The sequence below is a fragment of the Trichoderma citrinoviride genome, assembly GCF_003025115.1.
Source record: "Trichoderma citrinoviride strain TUCIM 6016 unplaced genomic scaffold BBK36scaffold_5, whole genome shotgun sequence".
Classification (NCBI taxonomy): Eukaryota; Fungi; Ascomycota; class Sordariomycetes; order Hypocreales; family Hypocreaceae; genus Trichoderma; species Trichoderma citrinoviride.
The window spans coordinates 1,762,280-1,782,169 of NW_020194713.1; the positions used below are offsets into that span (position 1 = coordinate 1,762,280).

General features: G+C 52.4%; 6 protein-coding genes across 6 annotated transcripts; 3 read left to right on the top strand and 3 right to left on the bottom strand.

Moving 5' to 3' along the window:
• Positions 1–1,509: 1,509 nt before the first annotated feature.
• On the top strand, positions 1,510–4,956 carry BBK36DRAFT_1158563 (cytochrome P450; the record flags this gene model as incomplete). Its single annotated transcript, XM_024894119.1, has 4 exons — positions 1,510–1,558; positions 1,633–1,993; positions 2,056–4,015; positions 4,081–4,956. 4 exons carry the CDS (start codon positions 1,510–1,512, stop codon positions 4,954–4,956), a joined length of 3,246 nt encoding a protein of 1,081 aa, XP_024751057.1.
• Positions 4,957–5,570: 614 nt separating this feature from the next.
• Positions 5,571–6,504, top strand: BBK36DRAFT_1115504 (hypothetical protein; the record flags this gene model as incomplete). Its single annotated transcript, XM_024890137.1, has 2 exons — positions 5,571–5,995; positions 6,456–6,504. 2 exons carry the CDS (start codon positions 5,571–5,573, stop codon positions 6,502–6,504), a joined length of 474 nt encoding a protein of 157 aa, XP_024751058.1.
• A 3,324-nt stretch (positions 6,505–9,828) lies between these two features.
• BBK36DRAFT_1197757 (S-adenosyl-L-methionine-dependent methyltransferase) lies at positions 9,829–10,650 on the bottom strand (the record flags this gene model as incomplete). Its single annotated transcript, XM_024897003.1, has 1 exon — positions 9,829–10,650. One exon carries the CDS (start codon positions 10,648–10,650, stop codon positions 9,829–9,831), a length of 822 nt encoding a protein of 273 aa, XP_024751059.1.
• An 898-nt stretch (positions 10,651–11,548) lies between these two features.
• On the bottom strand, positions 11,549–14,204 carry BBK36DRAFT_1168116 (hypothetical protein; the record flags this gene model as incomplete). The annotated part of the gene is made up of 5 exons (XM_024895132.1): positions 11,549–11,614; positions 11,645–11,725; positions 11,766–12,257; positions 12,454–12,510; positions 14,166–14,204. 5 exons carry the CDS (start codon positions 14,202–14,204, stop codon positions 11,549–11,551), a joined length of 735 nt encoding a protein of 244 aa, XP_024751060.1.
• Positions 14,205–15,347: 1,143 nt separating this feature from the next.
• BBK36DRAFT_1197759 (hypothetical protein) lies at positions 15,348–15,903 on the bottom strand (the record flags this gene model as incomplete). The annotated part of the gene is made up of 2 exons (XM_024897004.1): positions 15,348–15,473; positions 15,538–15,903. The coding sequence occupies 2 exons, from the start codon at positions 15,901–15,903 to the stop codon at positions 15,348–15,350; spliced, it is 492 nt and encodes a 163-aa protein (XP_024751061.1).
• A 750-nt stretch (positions 15,904–16,653) lies between these two features.
• Positions 16,654–19,868, top strand: BBK36DRAFT_1168118 (hypothetical protein; the record flags this gene model as incomplete). The annotated part of the gene is made up of 4 exons (XM_024895133.1): positions 16,654–18,100; positions 18,155–18,739; positions 18,821–19,104; positions 19,179–19,868. 4 exons carry the CDS (start codon positions 16,654–16,656, stop codon positions 19,866–19,868), a joined length of 3,006 nt encoding a protein of 1,001 aa, XP_024751062.1.
• Positions 19,869–19,890: the final 22 nt, after the last annotated feature.

The following is a 19,890-nucleotide window of genomic DNA, read 5'->3' on the forward strand; positions in this document are numbered from 1 at the left end:
AATGCTTTCGACATTGGCATGATAAAGTAGAACAATTCATCCCGAGGTTTTATAGCAACTGTACGAGTGATGGATTGGGTTCTTTGACGGCGATTCAACGGACATTGTTTTCAGCATGGATTGTCCGCTGCAGAATTTCCATTCGGTACGCCTCCTTACGGAACATGTTTGTTGAGATGACGAGATTCAATTGGTAGCGTTTGCATGCATGGCACTGTGGTCCAACTTGATTTGTGCTGTGGGTGATTGGCTCTTAAGTCTTTGATTACCTGTTCCTTGTGTGACGGCGATTGAACTGCAACTTATTGATAGCTCTCATGCTTTGTGATCTAAGCAATCGCAACGCATGGTAAGGAAGTTCAAGACTTGCAATCCACTGATTTTGGAATTTTTCAGAATAAGGAGAAACACTGTTCACTACATGAGAATATTCCTGCGGAAACCGGCCGGCGTAGAATCCCTAGGGTATGCGCAGTCAACATTTCGACACGAGCCCCTAGAAGTATCTCACACAATACTCCGTGAAGCTATCTATATAGACAAGATCAGATCTTCTGCCTCAATCACACACTAACTGAGCACTTATAGACCTACTGCAACGAGCAAGATGCCTCATCAAGACGGCATTTGGCATGCGGGACTATATCACATCTTACATCAGATGCTAAGAGGGGCGCGCAACTTTAAAGCAAACACAAAGATCTATCCGTTTCCATCGAGCGAAATAGCAACCCCTGGATAACTGATCGGAAAACTATTTATGTGATGGGATTTCCTATCCGCGATTCGAGGATATTATAAGGAAAGAAAGCGATCAATTAGGACGTGGATGCCCGCACCAGTACGTGGCAACGTCGCTATCCGAGGGCCGCCGCCATCGTCCGGCAACGGATTCCGCGGGCACGGCTTGGAGACACTTGAAACAGCGACGGTAATATCGACTCTTATCAATCTGATAGCACAATTCTATCCGCGAGTAATCGTACGAGACGGTAAGACCTCATCCTCCTCATCTTACAGCCTATACCTCTCTAGCCGTCTTACAGCATCACATTAGGCGGTAAGATTGGCTGGTTTAAACGGATGCCGCGGGTTCCACGAATGATAGACGCTGCATGCGTGTCGCGGGGGAATTGGCGTCAGCTCTGAGCCGCTCCTCCAATGGATGGTTTGCTGGCAGTGAACGAGTGGCTGAACAAGTGCTGATGACGAAGAGAAACGTGGTCTGTCTTTCGAAATCCTTTGAAACTATGCTCGTATTCCCTGTCAGACCTCATGGGTTGATTTGCAATTCATATTCAGATCGCTTGTCAGGATGCCGCGGACTTGGTTGCAGCATTGCAACCCTCCTGCTTTGTCTTCATCAATACGATTGCTTCATCAGAGAAAATGGGATATATAAAAACTCTCAAGACGAGGTTGAGAGGCCACGATGGAGGTGTTGTGGCAGCGAAGAACGATAAGGGCGAGCTAGTCAAATCGTCGTCAATGGCCCATAGCGAACGCAAAATGAAGGCCGCCAAGGATACAAATCTCGTCGAGATTCCAAAAGTCAAAGGTGACTATGGCCAGACAAGCTATTCGCTGATGATGCAAATGAAGGAAGACTTACTGACGTGATTCGACACTGAGGCTATCCTGTCGTGGGAATTCTGCCACACATCGACCTCTCATCGCCGCTCTTCTCATTGATAGAGCTTCTGCAGCCTTATGGGCCCATTGTCCAATTCTCGATTGGCGGCGAGCTCAACATCTTCGCGCACAGCGTCGAGCTGTTGAACGAGCTCTGCGACGAGAAGAGATTCCACAAAGAGATCAAGCAAGAGCTGGAGAAGCTCCGCCATGTCGTCCACGATGGGCTGTTCACAGCGAAGCACGGCGAGCCCAATTGGGCGATTGCCCGTGGGATTCTGGCTCCGATCTTTGGGACGATCAAGATTCGTGAGATGTTCCCCGGAATGAAGGACGTCGCGGAGCAGCTGTGTCTCAAATGGTTCGCTTCCTTCTCGCAGACATTACTTGTGCTTCGTTGGTTGTGCTGACAGTGAGAAACAGGGCTCGCTTTGGCCCAGAATATGTTATCGACGTCACGTCCGACTTCACTCGGCTCACCCTCGATACACTTGCTCTGTGCACCATGGGTTACCGATTTAACAGCTTCCACAACGGCACAGTCATGCACCCTTTCGTCCTTAGCATGATACGGGCATTGAAAGAGTCCACCATGCAAGCGGCAATGCCAGGCGTTATCAACTCCCTTAGGAAGAGATCCTGGCACCGATTCGAGAAAGATACGGCTTACATGAGAGAGCTATGTCGAGAGATCATTCAAAGAAGAAAGGCCGAGACGGAAATGAACACCAACGATCTTTTAGGTGCGTTGCTGCAGGGCCGCGATCCCAAGACTGGAGAGGGCTTGTCTGAGGATTCCATCATCGACAACATGATTACCTTTTTGATCGCTGGTCACGAAACTACGTCGGGACTCTTATCGTTTGCCTTTTATTACATGCTGGCGTATCCCGAAACGATGAAAAAGGCTCGTCAGGAGGTCGACGAAGTCAGTCAGGGCACCCCAATCACAGTGGAGCATCTTTCCAGGCTGCCGTATCTCAACGCGATCCTCAGGGAGACGCTGCGTCTTCAGCCTACAGCCCCAGGCTTCTTCCTCGTTGCAGACGAGGACCAAATCATTGGCGGAAAGTATTTTATCCCGGCGAAAGTTCCCATCGGCATTCTGCTTCACTTAGTTCACCAAGACAAGGCCGTCTACGGCGATGACGCTGCTGAGTTCAAGCCGGAGAGAATGTTGGACGAAAATTTCAACAAGCTGCCACCCAACTGCTGGAAACCATTCGGCAACGGTATGAGGGGTTGCATAGGCAGAGCTTTTGCGACCCAGGAGGCACTGTTGATTACATCTATGCTCTTGCAGAACTTCACCTTTGAGATGGCGGATCCGACTTACAAGCTCAAGGTCAAGGAGACGCTGACCATCAAGCCCGACGACAACTTCCGTATGAAGGCAAAGCTCAGGCGTGGAGGCACTGCTACAGACTTTCAACGTGAGCTGTACTCGGTCGGCTCGACACAGGACGCCAAGACGAGCCTTGCCCCATCAACTAGTAACTTGTCACAGGCCGGCGATGGCAACAAGAAGCCGCTCACCATCCTCTTCGGATCAAACAGTGGCACATGTGAGGCTCTGGCATACAGGCTGGCATCTGATGCGACTCTCCATGGATACTACGCTCGCACGATTGCGCCTCTGAACGCGGCTTGCAACAACCTGCCAAAAGCTGAACCCGTCATCATTCTTGCAGCTTCCTATGATGGATTGCCATCGGACAATGCCGAAGAGTTCTTTGACTGGTTGAACAAGGTCGAAAAGGACTCCTTGAACGGAGTTTCATATGCGGTATTTGGCTGTGGACATCGTGACTGGGTTGCAACTTTTCAGCGAATACCCATCCTCATCGACGACCTCCTCCAGAGGGCCGGTGCCGAGAGATTTGCAGCAAGAGGCCTTGCAGACTCGGCGGTGATGGACCTCTTTGTCGAACTCGAGAAATGGACCGCAGAGTCCATTTGGCCAGCTATTGCGCAAACCGAGGGAGGAGGCGAAAGGGACGATGATGGCGAAGGCCGACTGATCACCTCGCTGCTCAAGGTTGACTTTTCTCAGCCGCGCCAGCTGAAGCAGTATTCTCACCTGGTAGAAGCGAGCGTGACGGATTCGCGGACTTTAACAACGGCTTCTGCGATCGGGAAAAAGGTGCACATCGAGATCCAGCTCCCCTCAAACCAGTCCTATCGTCCTGGCGACCATCTCCTTGTGCTCCCTGTGAATCCGATGAAAACCGTTAAGAGGGTTTTGTCACGCTTTCACCTGACGTGGGACACGATTGTGCGAGCGTCCGGCAATGATTCTGTGCGCATACCGGCTGATACGTCAATGACGGCACTTGAGTTGCTGAGCTCGTATTTCGAACTGTCTCAGCCGGCTACTCCGAGGGTAAGTTGCATCTCTTTGCGTCTTTGGAGATTGAGACAATCCACGGTTGCTAAAATTATGTACAGGACATTCGAGTCCTTGCGGCTGCGGCTGAGAATGAAGCAACAAAGCAGACTTTGATGGACTTGGCGACTTCGTCCTACGTCGAAAACATCCAGGAAAAGAGAACCTCTCTGCTGGATTTGTTGGAGAGGTTTCCCGAGATACCCATGGCCCTCGGAACTTACTTGACGCTTTTGCCATCCCTACGCCTTCGTACGTACTCGATCTCATCCTCGCCGTCCTGGAACCCGGGCCACGCTACATTGACCCTTTCAGTGTTGGAAGAGCCGGGGACAACAGACGGCGGCGAACACTTTCTAGGCGTGGCTTCCAATCATCTCGCTGGTCTGACGCGGGGGGACTTGCTTCATGTGGCCACACGCCCAGTTAAAGGCATTTTCCGGATGCCTGCCGACTTGTCCAAAGTACCGATTATCATGATTGCAGCAGGATCCGGTCTTGCGCCGTTCAGGGGTTTCATCCAAGAACGGGCTATTCAGCAGCGGAATGGAGTCAAGCTTGCACCCGCCGCCCTGTTCTTCGGATGCAGATCGTCGCATGATGATTTGTACCGCAGCGAGCTCGACGAATTTGAGTCGTCGGGGGTGATTCGCGTGTTCCGTGCCTACAGTAGAGAAGACGTTGGTGCCAACCCCAACGCCAGGAAGGGATACGTCCAGGACAGCATGACGGCGGAAAAGAATGCGTTTATACAGCTTTGGAATGCCGGGGCAAAGGTCTATGTGTGCGGAAGCGTGAGAATGGCTTCGCAGGTCAAGGATCTGGTGACGAAGCTGGTGTATGCAGCTGAGACGACGGGGGCCTCGAAGCAATTCACTCCTCAGGAGTGGTTCAAGCGCTTTGAGAAGACGCGATATGCCGCTGAGATCTTTACCTAGGCAAGGTTTCGGCAGTGTCGGTCATTCTTTTTGTATTTCACCAGTTTGTACTGTGCATCACTTAGCGATCAGATGTAGTAACAGAATGATACCATGTGTGAGGCTCCTTGGATTGCTGCGGCTGAGCTGTGAAACTGTTCTCGTAGATTACTGCAGCCTTCAAGTTGGCAGCCTCGTCAACAATGAGATATGGCTACCTTTGATCAATGCCTAACAGGCCAGCAAGTGACTCGAATGATTGAATCAGCCAACAACGGTAGAAGAAGACTTCTTGCACATATCGAAGCCCGTCGTTGCTCAAAAGGAGTGTGAAATGAGGCAATCTGTTCAAGCTGGCTCAGTGGTGAGAAAAGAGGCCCCGACGTCATTTAGCCATCACGTGACGCCGTCACCAAAGTGAGCGCGTCTCCCTTTATGGCCCCGTAACCTCTAAAAAACACGCGTTCGCATGAAATTCACTGTCAAGGGCAAAACTCACATGCTGCAACGACGGCCGCATGCTTGCACATGCATAGACCGAGTCTTTGTCATCCGACGCCTCTGACCATCACAGCTTAAGCCTCAGCCTCAGTCTCGGCAGCCTTGATGACAGCTGCGGCTCGAGCCTGCAAATCATGTCCCGGGGCGACGAGAGCTTCCCCCGCTACACTTACATGATGGACTTCAACCCCGACGAGGACACGCCGCTGAGGGACTACTGGCAGACCGCCGACGATCTGGACAACGAGGATGCGGCCACCATTGCCAGCTTGGCCACGCAGGCGCTGCAGTCCAAGACCTACGGGTACGGCGACGGCCAGGTGAGTGAGTCGCTGGTGGCGAACTACATGTACAGCGAGAGTCGCTCGTCGCCGCAGTCGCAGCACTCGACCACCATGCAGGCGGAGCCGGCAGAGTCGTTCCGGGGGCTCATGGAGGATCATGACCGCGGCGCTCAGCTGGCCGAGGAGAACGCCGCCATTTCAGAGTACGACTTTCACCATGAGACCAGGGGCCACGCATCTGAGGAGGTGGCTGGAATGGAGGAGCCGAGTGCGGTGTCGAGGGAGCAGCACGGGCATGAGGAGGAGCACTATGCGCATGATCCCTATCGGCCTTTGCTGAGCGCGGCAGCAGCAGATGAGAACTTATCGCACACATACCAGGTTGAGATGAGTGCAGCGATGACGGCCAGCCGCGTGGTGAATGGGGTGTTGCGCCGCTCATATGCATCAACGCCAAACGAGATGGATGTGGAGCCGCAGTCGCTCCAGTCACAGTTACCACGGCCAACATCGCCCCAGTCCGAGTCTTCTCCTGTTAGCGTAGAGACGCCCGAAGAAGTGGAACCAGAGCAGGAGGTGACGATTGCCGATGACGAGCACCAAGTCGATGGCGAGCCTGAAACTGCACCCATCATGGAACACGAGAAGGGCAATGAAGAAGGAGACGAAGACGTGCTAGAACATGGAAACGAAGGCCCAAGGGAAGAAACGGAAGAGAGAAGGGATGGTGGTGAGCCAGAGGAACAAGGGAGAGTGGAGGAAATCGATCAAGCAGAAGAAGTGAGAGACAAGGAAGTCGAAGCAGTTGAAGAATCGGGAGTGGAGGAAGACGATGCGCAAAGGACGGGAGACCAAGGACAAGAAGGAACGGAGGAGGCACAAAGAGACGAAACATGGCAGGCCGAGAGAGAAGAAGAAGCTTGGTCGGAAGCCGGAGTGCAGCAGCAGCTCATCATGGAATCCAACGAGCAGCGACCGACGATAGACGACAGCGAGGACCTGCCACCACCCCGACAAGCACCGAGAAAACGCGGCCGTCCGCGGAAGAGTGATGCGGCACTAGCACCACCGGATATTGCGCCAGAACTACTTCAAGCCGCCGAGGTCTCTGTGCATGAAGAGGCCAGCTTTGTTGGCGAGGCGATGGAAACGACCGCGACTGACGGGGCTGATTTCAGCCGAGCGGAAGAGGTGCCCACTGACAGGAAGCGCGGCAGGCCGCGTAAGAGTGAGGGTTCGAAGTCTGCGCCAACACCAAGGGCAAGGTCAGCATCAACGAGAAGGGGACCGGGAAGACCACGGAAAACAAGCGTCGACACGGCTCCCAAGGCAATCCAAACGGCGACAGTCTCTACCGGAAAACGAGGACGGCCACGCAAGAGCAGCATGGTGGCCTCGGTCCAGACCTCAACGGCGACGCCACCAACTTCGGGCAAACGAGGGCGGCCCCGTAAAAGCGAGACAACGGAGACAAGCGTACAAGCCTCTACTACAGAAGCTGAGGTGCCCAAACGTGGGGAGGTGGGAGCTGGAGTGTCGGTTCCGACCAAACGAGGACGACCCCGGAAAAGTGAGGCGATGCTCACTGACGAAATCCAATCGCCCACAGTCCAATCAGCAGCATCTGCTGCGCGAGCACCGAGCAGAAGAGGGCGGCCGCGAAAAAGCGATACGATCGATATCGCTCACGTCTCTACTAACCAACCTCAGCAATCTGCGACTGAGGCAGCTGCAGTTGAATCACCACTGCCGACAGCAACTTCAGGAAAACGAGGGCGACCACGGAAAAGTGAGACGATGCCGGTAGACGAAGCTCGGATACCTCTGGTCGAATCGGCAACATCTACAGCCCGGTCTTCAAGCAGACGAGGACGTCCTAGAAAAAGAGACGTCTCGACCCACGAAGCTCACCTGCCTGAACTTGGAAAGACTACAGCTGGGACCGCAACAATTACAGCTCGATCGTCCAGCAGACGAGGACGGCCCAGGAAAAGCGACACATCAGGCGACGCACAAGCCTCTGCCGGTGACTCTCAGCCACCTGCTGTTGAGACAGCTGCAGTCGGCGCCGCAACACCTGCGGCTCGATCTTCTAGCAGAAGAGGACGGCCCAGGAAAAGCGATCCGTTGGCTTTTGCACAAGCCTCCACCAATGAGTTCCAACTATCTGCGGATGAATCAACAGTCCAAGCCACAACGCCTGTAGCTCGATCCTTGAGCAGACGAGGACGACCGAGGAAGCGGAAGACGTTGGACACCGCAACGCAAGACTCTACCGACAAATCCCGGCCGTCTGCAGATGCAACAGTTACTGTAACCACTACATCTGTAGTTCGGTCTTTGAGCAGACGAGGACGACCTAGGAAACGCGATATGTCGGATGTCACACAAGTTCCTACCGGCGAGACCCAGCAACTGGTGGATGAAACAGCAACTGAAGCCATGATACCCGCAGCTCGATCATCTAGCAGACGAGGACGTCCCCGTAAAAGCGATATCCCGAATGAAATAACACAAACCTCTGCCAATGAGTCTCAGTTACCTAGGGTTGAAAGAGCAGCATCTTCAGTCCGATCCTCCAGCAGACGGGGGCGACCCCGAAAGAGCAGCTTTGTAGGCGCAAACCCACAGGCATTTGCTGCAGACCTTCAGGTGTCCTCGACTGAAGCTTCAACGACCACAAGTTCTGCCCTGGCCAAAAGAGGGCGGCCACGAAGCGCAAGTGTCGCATCGTCGACGGCTACGCCCGGTAGGCGCGGACGACCTCCGAAGAACACTGTTCCATTATCGCCGGCGGAAATCGAGGCTTTGACTGGTGACAACCCGACAACTACGGCTGTCTCGACCTTTTCGATACCCTTGGGCCAGCCAATTCGAGCTTTCCTAGACGCTGACGAAACCGAAGAAGAGGAAGAAGCTGCCCCTCCATCTCCGCTCTTTGTCAAGAAACGTGGAAGAGGCAGACCGCCCAAGAGTCCAGCATTGTTGCCTGCAAATGTACCGAGTTCCGCTCCGGAAGCGAACCAGGCTAGGGACATTTGGGAATTCGATCCGCAGTCTCCGATCTCCAAGAATGTCTCGCGAAAATTGACTGCGCTCGGGAAAGCCCATCGACCAACTCAGGAGGCCACAGAGGGAACGCCCGTGAGGAAACGGGGCAGGCGGGAGTCTGTGGTCGTGGACCAGCCCCCAGTAGACGCTCCTGTTACTTCCCCAGCAAAGAAACGTGGCAGGCCGCCGAAGGAGACTGCAGTTGCTCGCTTGGCAAATAATGACGGACCATCTGTTGAAGTGGAGGATTCTGAAGAAGAAGGGCCCATGACCAAGAAATTTCGCACAGACGAGGACACCACAATGGAAGACGCAGTTCACGAGGACGAACCTCAGAGGCAGTCTCTGGAAGTTGGAGTATCCAGAGCGTCGGAGCGGACAGATACAACATCACCGAGTCACACTACTCATCAGCAGCCCGCTCCAATCTCGAACGAGCCACGCAGTTTTGGTTCTACGGGACAGTCGAGTGCTTCGTCTAACCTGTCAAAGCCATCCTCTCGCCCTGATGAACACCCGCGCGTTACAAGAGAGAGTCCCACGATTATCGAGAAGCTCGACAAGAGCACACAGACGAAAGCTGTCGAAAAGCCACCCGCCGAACCGCCAAGGTCGATTTTCGAATTGTTAGCTGGAGCAAGGAGGACGAATAAGGTGCAAAAGACGTACGGTAAACGCTTTAAAAGATTATGAGCCGGGGTGTTTTGACTTGTTGAGATTTTATCAGATAGGTTTGGCTGGCATGGTCGCGCGTGTAAACGTGCAGAAACATCAATGAGGGTATATGCTATAGCTGCGGCGCAAAAGGGGTTTTCTTTTCAGTCATAAGGCAAGGTGGAGTGGCCAACTCCAGTTCAGAGGTCAATGAGTACCCGTCATGAGATCTTTCTATATACTAGGTAGATGCGAGGGAGAACAAGGAAAATCATCATTAACTCTCATCAAAATTGCTGCTGATTCTTCTCACATGCTTTGTCTAGGCTTATGGTCACCAGCCCTAAGATACTCTCGGGGCTTCTAAGTGCTTGATCCACCGGCTTACAATCGCGACGCTCCATCACTTGCGACAGATGATCTCACCGTGAACGACTGAAAACCATGCATCCTCCTCCTTCCCCCATCTCGTCCACGCCTCAGCCGCCTTGTCCAGCCTCTCCTCGGTCCCCGTGCCGTTCTCTAGCGCTGTCTTCGCAAATGACGAGGCCACCGTCCGCTCCGCCCACAGGCCGCTCCACCAGGCGACCTCCTCAGCCGTGCTGTAGCACCAGGTGCTCGATCCGCTGGTGACGGAAGCCGGCGCGAAGCCGGCCTTCTTGGCCCAGGCGTGGATCATGCGGCCGGCGTGGGGCTCACCGCCGTTGGACCGCGCGTTGGCCGAGTAGAGGGCCAGCCAGTCGTCCATGCCGTCGACCTGAGGGTACCACACGAAGCCGCCAAAGTCGGACTCCCTGGCGGCGACGATGCCGCCCGTCTTGGCCACGCGGCGCATCTCGCGCAGGATGTTGACGGGGTCCTTGACGTGCTGCAGCACCTGGTGGCAGACGACCACGTCAAACGTCTCGTCGGCGAACTGCAGCGCGTTGGCGTCGCCCTCAACGAAATCAACGTTGGTGACGCCCTTTTCCTGGGCCAGCTGGCGGGCCTGGACGAGCACCGCGCTGGCGTTCTCGAGCCCCGTAACGTGGCCCTGCGGTACGTGCTTCGCGGCCAGGTCCACAGTGATTGTTCCTGGGCCGCAGCCGATGTCGAGTATCTTCATGGAGGGAGTGAGATGGGGCAGCAGGTAGGCGGCCGAGTTGGCGGCGGTGCGCCATGTGTGGGAGCGGAGAACGGAGGCGTGGTGGCCGTGGGTGTAAGTGGCGCCCTCGGTCTTTGACATGGTGGCGATGTTTGCTGTGATGGTGTTTCTGTATGCTGGTGTTTGAAAGAGGGGGTGAGATGTGAGGAGGTGGCGAGAGCGAGGATTCGAGAGTATGAGATGGTTTGAAGGATGATAAGGAAGAGTGAAGAATGATAGCTTGAGAGTAGATTGGCGGATAGCGCTGACTAGACGTCAAAGATATACTTTTTGGTTTGGAGTGAGTTTGGAGATTGGGCTTTGATCTTACTTGCCAGTAACTTTGGAGAGCTCCGAGCTGAGGAGAGGCCGATATCGGAGACGCAGCAGGTTTCCGAGTTGCACATGCTGCAGCATCTTTCCTTTTTCTGTTGATTTTCGTAAAAGTTCAGTTACGGAAACATGTCAATGGAGCCCTTGGGTATTTTGTGACTGATCGAGATTTGCTGCTGAAAGCAGGACAGCTGAAGGTGCTGATGCGCCGGTGAGTTGAGAGGTTGAAGGGAAGAGCCGAGTGTAATGGCTGGATTGAAGATAAAGGACGAAGAGAAAAGCTCAGAGGTACCGACAAACAGAAAAAATAAATAAAGAAAAAACGGATGCCATTCAAGACGAACGGAGAAAAAGACTTAGTAGTAGAAAGATGCAGAGAAACGGAGATACCTCCAAGGTGCAAGCCGGCATTAGTTGCCCTTCAAGACGTTCCAGCCAACATCACCACCATCACTAACATCACCAAGTACATTTGCCGAGAACTGGAGAACGTCATACAACTTTCCGTACTAATCCTTGTTAATGACACCCTCCTCGGTAGCATGCAGAGTCGTCACCCTCTTGATGCCACTCTCCAACCTCTCCAGGGTCATTGCATAGCCCTTGTGGTCACATCAGCTCTTGACCATGCGCGCACCGCGTTCTTGATCTCTCGTCCGTTGAGCTGCTACAGCGAGAGTTGGCCGATCTCGGCATCTTCTAGAGGCGCCAACGTCTTTGCATCCGTCTCTGTCTCTGCTTCGGTGCCCACAGTTGGAACTACATCTCGTCCTCGTGGTGATACATCGAGCCCATCTTGCTCCAGCAGTCGCTGCAAGAACGTGCGCCGAACGATGTCCCTAGCCTCCCTATTCAATGAGTGGAAGAGGAAAGTGCAAGCTGACCCTGCTAAGAAAAGCAGCTTCACTGATATGATAGAGATGCGTTGCGAGAAAGATGATGCCAGGGAAGTACTCGAGCTCGCGCAGAAAGATGCTAACCGGCTCGTTCCGGTGGATGTCTTTGGAATTACGCGCGACCCTGAAGACGCTCAGCTTTGCCCAACAGGGTAACGACGTTCCATGTCGTCGCCATCTTGAACACTCGCTTGATGTTCGCGCCGAGGGGCGCCGCGTTGATGCCGAGATCTTCGGCCTGCATGTAGATAGCGGGCGGTGGGTGCGATCGGCGACGGCCTCTGCGGCGAGGGTCTTGCCGTTTCCCGGAGCGCCCGAGAGAAGGATGATGAGGCCTTGGCCTTTGCCGATGATGACGTCTCCCATGGGGACGGGACGGCCGTTGGTGGTTAAGACGGCGGTGGATGACGAGGAGGATGCTTGTGAGATCGTTTGGTGGGTGTTGTGATCCTGGGAAAGGGAGAGGACGAGGTGTTTTTGCTGGTCATCATAGGTGAGAGAGGGCCGTGCCGTTCCAGGCCATGGGCTTGACGTCCTTGATATATAGAATCCCACTGGTTGATCTTTTAGCTGTCAGCGTTGCTGGCCTCATGACGATGAATTGCCTTATACATAAGAGAAGCCAAAAGTGCCATATCTGATTACTGAAGGCATATCCAGCCAACATTCGAGAAACAAAACACAGGCCATCTTCTCGCAACTCCATATGCTGCTTGTTCTGCAAAAGGTCTCCCTCTCCCAGAGCCGCACGGCAATCCGCTTACCAGCAGACGACTCTTCTAACGCATCCTCGTCAGAGTCAGGCTTGAGTCAGAACCAGAGTCAGACATACTGAACCCCATGTCATCAGTGTCGTCGTCTTATTAATTTATTGCTTTCCCTTGGCCAAGTAGGACATGTGATGGCCGACAGCATGGGGAAAAGAAGGACCTTGCACATTACGCTTCCATAGCAATTCTTACCAGTATCATGGAAAGCAATCCCATCGAGCAAACGTCAACGAAGACTGTGTAAATTGAGAACTTTGCGGCCGCGAACTGTCAGACGTTGCTTGACGTCCTCGGGGCTCGAGTGGAATTCGAGCAGATGATGGCACAATTTGACTATTGGCCTGTTGCCTTCAAATCCGGGAATTGTCAGTATTAGCTCTTGCCAGACAAACTTCTGGGGGTTTCAGAACCTTTGTCTTGACTTAGCTAAGTTCTTGTTGACATAGATAGCGCTTTCATCTTTGACTACCTACCTAGGCAGGAACTCTGGGCTGATACCAAAGCTGTACATCATCAAGCCTAGCGGGAGCAATGTCCAAGATATCCCAAAGTCGGCCAAACGGCCTGCCTGGATGTTGCGTCGCTTTGGTGACCATTTCACAAACTGTTCTCGTCGTTGACGGGCTTCGATAGTCGATTGTCGGAGCTTGCTTGCAACCTCCTGGCAACCTGAAGTGGCGTAAAGAGGTTAGTTTCAAGCATCTAGAACCATATTCTGCCGGCATGAGCAAGGCGGCGCCAGGAAAGTTTTGGCCGTTAAAAAGGGACGCAAAATACGAGTTACAAGAGGAACATGTCTTCACACAGCGTTGCCCTCAAGGAGATGACAAAATTGGAGTCAAAGTCGTGTGTTATTACAATAAGGATGAAGAAGGAGCTGAGTGACGTTCGAAGCCAACATCTACTGACCAACGCCTCCTTCACTGCCACGTTCTGAAACATGTCACGGCTAGAAATTCTCCCTCTTCGTTGTCCCTCTTCGTTGACAGCTAATGTAGTAGCCTGAGTCTTGTACTCAGCACGTGGTGAGCTTGGGATATCACCTAGCAATGGATGACTGCCGGCTCCCCTTCGTGTTCTATTCTGCTTTAGCACGTACGTGTTTTCATTGACAGCTGGCAGCCTCAGGCTTCTCGTCACTCACACGTGATGAGGTTCATATATGAAGAAGCAGACTTTTGCTAGCTGCTCATCTTTTCTTCTTGCTTTCCTGCATCTTCGTGAGACGGTATCTATTCTCAAGCAGAGCTGTGCCAAAGCCAGCTCAGCTCGTCGCTTGCATTCCTACAGCCGTGCATTACCTCTGAGGTCACCTCCCCCCCACCATCCTAGACATCACCAAGATGCAAGGCGACCCAGACTTGTCGAAAGATCAAGGCGAGGTGAACCTCAAGACGAAAACAGAAGAGGAGCACGTGAAACTCCGAACGATAATCTTCGAAGCAATCAAGCTGGGAGACACCCAGCTTTTGGCCGTCGCCAACGATTTCCTAAATTTCTTCAACAAATTCATGCAGTTAGAGATGTTGTTCTTTCAGAACGAGAACGGAGTGCTGAGAGTTGCTGAACGTGTCCAAAAAATAAATATCACTATCAGGCGAGAGGAGCCCGAGATCACCCAGCATAACGAGTGGTTGCAAAGAGTCGCCAACGACATGGAGGAAGTGGAGGACATATGGGAAGCCATTCAAAACGACAAAAATACTATTCGGCACCTAAGACGTGATGTTCTCCTTTTCTGTGAGAGTTTTACAGACGAAGCATTGGAGACGATAAACGAGATGAAAAACACCTTCAAGGAGTGACGCTGCGCAGGACCACCGAACGGACGACGCGACCACACGCAATGCTCAACCAAGCGACGACATATTGGGGTGTATGGAGGAATAAACCGAGGGAGCAATGGAGGGAGCAATGGAGCAATTTTCGAAACGGCTACTTGGGTCTTCCAATTTGGCGTATAATTAGAGATTCATGCGGGAAATGGTTAGAAAAGGTGCTATGGAGACATTGCAACGATGTCGGTGCGAATTGATGGGAGGCTTGGAGGATCTGGGGTATACGAGAACAGTTATCGACAGAGCATCACCAAAGTTGCTGATTGATAGTATCACTGGGTCTGTCAATTGGTAACCCCAATACTCCAGCTCCTTGTTAAATACCGTCTTCTGTGATCTTCCGTAATGCGCTTGGAACAGTGTAGTGTTGAGTCGCGTTGAGGCTGCACGACAATATAGCATATAGCCCTGTCATCACATTGGACATCGCAGGCCAAGCCGGCCCTGGAGGGCCCAAGTGATTTGTGCCTCGTTCTCATCAATCTTTAGGCGAGAATCTTCTGTGGCTCGCCAAAGGCGCAATTCCACGACGAGTCCTTGTTCAGCGTAACGCCTTTCTTTCTCTTCTGCCTAAGTTTTGATATGGATGAGATTTGACTACCGTCAGTCACCCGTACCCATTCTCGTTCGCGCTCGTCTTCAATATCTCAGCGCGACTGGCCTTCTCTTCACATAACGCAACCATCAAAGTAAGGGTAATCGAACAGAAGCCTGAGAGAGTGTGCACCCTCATCTGTAAGCAATCGAAGGTGAATGCAGGCTTCACCTTCACCAGTAATCTGAACCTCGTGTGACTTGGCAGTGTCACCCACTGTAACCGCATCCACATGCCATATTGGTATAAACATTGGCTTCATTCATCGTTTGCACCTTTTAGCTCACAATCCAATGTAGAAGGCATGTCAGCCAATGTTTGCTACTGGAGGTTATATGTCTATTGGGCCTGAAGAACTAATAACTTGCTATATTGCTCCCTGCTTCTTTTCCTCTAGTTCTTGTAAGAGCTCGACAAAGTCCTTATCGCCTGCTGCTGCCAGTGCCTGGAAATGTTGCATGTTATCTTGGATCCATTGGTCTTCCTCTCCCGTCTATCCAACATACAAGTAGTTTGTCAGTGACATTACGGACGTTCCCTACACATGGTCGACTTACTTTCGGGCGGCCAATCCCGGCTTCTAGCGCCGTCGTCAAGGCGCCCATCACCCAAACTGTGCGCAGTCCCTCTTCGCCTTGACGCCCTACAATCCTCTCCCAGTGGGTTACGATTTGTTTGCAGTGGTCCAAGTACACTTCATTCGTGCGATTACTGCCGGCTCGTGTACGGATTATGACGCGGTTATAGCTTTGTCGAACGCCCCCGCGAAAAACGACCTGGTTGCTCACATCTGTGTAGCGAACATTTATAAAGAAGCGTGGAGTGTTGAACCGCTGTGAGTGCTCAGTCGTAAATGCAATGGCGAGCTGCTCTTGTTGTTCAAGAGTCAGAGGAGTCACATACTCAACGTCGTAGAGAGGCATTTGGAAGCAGATCAATCCTGATGTACAAAATATTCACCTTTGTATATTGTATGAGATTGATGTGCATCGGTCGTGTTAATACGTTGATATACCTTGACGTGGCCGAGGTTGAACAAGCTTGTCCACTTGCCTCGGTTCAGATGTCGGCCGTGTCCACTAATTGTTACGCAACTCCTCCGTTCAAGATCTGTTGAACAGATCATTATTATTCAGCGGGCTTTGCTACTTCGCAGCTAATAGTACAGATTCAACGACCTAATGACTTTGTATAGAAGCAACATCTAACTCAGAAGGAGACCCCTGTTTTCTGACACAGTATGTAATCTTGGCTTCATAATCCATCCGGAGTCCAAACGAGTACTACGACTACCTACCTTATCTCAAGTATTACGCTTTCTTGCCAGATTCACGGTGTTGCTAGCGAAACTGGTGAGCCTTCGTTTCGTCTTTCCCACGCTAGCAGGCCTCGATATCGGCGGGGGTTGAAGCTGCATGCATGTGTCTCATATATCCAATCAGAGATGCTGTCAGCACGCCCTACAATTGACGACGCTTAGTAACGTCACGGCGAAGCAGTCATACCCCAAGTACTCCATTCGACCATGGGACTGCCTGAGTCCTGATATAATCACGATACGACCTCACGGCGCCCTAACATCGATTCACGACCACGGAAGTTGCCGAGACTCAGATTCCTTAGCCTAATAACTCGAAATTCTCTCTAAACTACAAGTGGCACACTTGGCTGCGATGGACGATGATGAGTTTATAGATTTCTCCGATTGCATTGACAACGCAGCCGTCCCAAACGAGTCATGCGAGTCTTGCATCCAGCAGCACAACCGCTGTCAAGTGACACCAGAGAGTAGACCTTTGGGAGTCTGCACGTCTTGCATGGAAGCGGGAAGAGTCTGTTCCTTAACAACTACGAGGGGGGGCGCTATTGAGGCTCAAACAGGGGCATTCTCCAACGATCATCAGAACATGCTGCAGCAGCTTGCAGGGCACACATACAGCACATCAGAGTCCAGCTTCACGATAAACGAATCGCAGGGCGAAGATGCCACGGATCCTGTGGAAAGACAACCCAAAGCAGGCGCCAGATTCTCACGAGAGGCACTCCGGATTCTTAGAAACTGGCTAACATCCAACCATCGCCGTCCGTATCTCAGCAGCGAAGACAAGGAGGACCTGTCGCGTCAGACAGGCTTGAACAAGACACAGATCAGCAACTGGGTGGCAAATGCTCGTCGCAGAGGGAAAGTCCGGGCTCCTCGCTCCATCTCGTCGAGTCCGGGTCGACTCCCTATCGGTATCGACATTCCACCGAGAGTTGCTCCCCTCACACGAGAGATGAGTCCGATGGAGCGATGGCGGAATTCTCCGCCTGATCAGGAGCCGGCCTCAATAGCTGCCATTGCTACGGCGGTATCGTGTTCCAAACTCTCGGCTGGGGCCAATGACAGGAATAGGAGCATCGATGATGGTTTGGCGGGCTCTCTCGATCGTCTTTCATCCGCCGGCAGCTCGAGAACATCGCATTCCAGTAAAGGCTCGCTTAGCACAGTCGACTCTCACAAGTCTCGCGAGTCTCTGGTATCTCTATCCTCACTGAAGAGTCGCGGAAGACGTCGCCGACGCCGACAGGCCTCCAAGGCCGTCAATATTTCGTCCATGCTTCCCACTATACATATGTACCAGTGCACCTTCTGCACTGAGACGTTCAAGACGAAGCACGACTGGCAGAGACACGAGAAGTCATTGCATTTGTCTCTTGAGCGATGGGTTTGCTCACCCGATGGGCCAATACAGTTATGCGCCGAATGGAATTGCCTGGCATGCGTCTACTGCGGATTGAAGAATCCAACTCCGGAGCACGCCGATCAGCACAATGACTTTGTGTGTGCTGAAAAGTCAGTGCAAGAGAAGACTTTCTACCGAAAAGATCATCTACGCCAGCATTTGAACATTGTTCACGATGCAAAGTTCCAGAAATGGCCCATGAATGATTGGAAAGTAGCGACACCACCTGTGCGATCTAGGTGTGGGTTCTGTGGCACCTTACTGGATTCCTGGGATGCCCGCGTCGGACACCTTGCTGAACATTTCAAGAAAGGCAAGTCCATGGCGGACTGGAGGGGCGACTGGGGCTTCCAGAACGAGATACTGAGGATTGTTGAGAATGGAATGCCGCCTTGTGAGTCCTTGGTTCTTCGAGAGAGAATGACGGCGAAGTATTAACCTTCCACAGATCTCATCCACCACGAGCGGAATACTCTTGATCCCTATGAAGCTTCTAGAGGTGAAGTCAGATGCGGCAAAGATTTAGAAGACTATGTCAAGCTTTGGCTCATTGACTATGTCAATGACAGAAATATGTCTGGCATGGCGGTTACAGATGGTCAACTGCTTCTTGAGGCTCAAAGGATTGTCCAGAAGGTTGATATAGAAGACACCTCGCCTACAGGTCCTGCTGTATCATGGTTCCGCGATCTCATCATGCTTCAGGGAACGTCTCCTGATGCGGCAAACGTTAGACACCCTACGACTTCGAAGACTGCGGCATGGACAGCTCAGATTGAGAAACTGCACGCTTCCAAGTGCGCAAATGCTGACTTGGGAGTTATCGGATGCGAAAAGGAGAAGATGCTCCTGCAGTATGTCAAGTCCAGACAGACTTGCGGCCAAATACCCACAGATGCCGAGCTACAATTCCAAGCATGCAGGATCTTGGAGGATGTCGAACCCAAGTCCAACTTTAAATGCAAAGAGGCCGTGCAATGGTTCAAGTTCTTGATCAACTATTCAACCCACTGGCTCTTTAATTTCAAGCGCCGTGCAGGACTGTCATCAAGTCCTGGCCTAAGTGGTTTTCTAGCTTCTCGCGAGGATATTTTACCAGCAGCATCTGTTCCAGGAAGCCTGACTGCAGCTGGTCAATTCGAAGCCACAAAAGCTGACGCAACTATTTCTCTTCAAGCCTTACACTGGAGTCTCTCAGATGAGGCTGTCAGTCACACATCACCAATGGATGCCAAGGGCTCTCAGCCCTCATCGTCGATAGAAACGCCACCGTCCACCAATTCCCAGAGTCAGCCGTTACGCTATTTCCTCAGCGATGCAAACTGTTACGGGAGGCTGGAAAAGGAACTCACTCGATTCGTCACCAGCTGTCTCAGCCCAAACAACCCACTTCAACACGTAGGTTTCCGCTCTTCAATGCTTCTAGTCCTCTTCATCATCCAGTGTCACGACTTTTTCTGACTAGTCTTCAGGTCCCCACCGATGAAGAGCTCCAATATCAGGCTCGCTGGATAATCTACGATGATGACGATCCATGGAACCAGACCGCTGCCGACAATGCCGAGTGGCTGGCTCGATTCAAACGCGACGCTGGTCTTGTCACCTCTGACGGAGTCAACGGCCTGGTAGCAACTGGCGCTCCTCGGCCTTGGAGGATAAAGGACGGCGGAACAGGCTTCGTACCACCGTTCGTCAAGCCTAAGGCAGATGCTACGATACAAGTTGCGGAAGACTTACCCGTATACATTGACTATCGGCTGTACACTGTGGGCAAAGATACAGCAGAACGCTACATTCGCGGGCTCTGTGACGGAGAGTATCAGCCTCCTCCCTTGGTGTTCTGTTCGCGCGAGCTGGAACAGGGCCTAAATGTCTACATCGAAGAATGCATCAAGGAGCTCTATGTGCCTTCAGATGATGACTTGCGCTCCAAGGCGCGAGAAATACTGGGCATGGAGAGCACTGCGGCCGATGACCCAAAACTGCTTGAGGCGTTCAAAGCAATGCATGCTCTTTGGCAGACGCAAGCCAACGACTTGACTGCGTTCATACCAGACGGGCATGCCAGTAGCAACAATGTCGGATTCTCGGATGGTATGAATGACTGGGGATTGGATGCGGAGCAGATGAATGCTTTCGACGTACTACCGAATTCAACTTAAATGAGATATTACCGTTATCAAT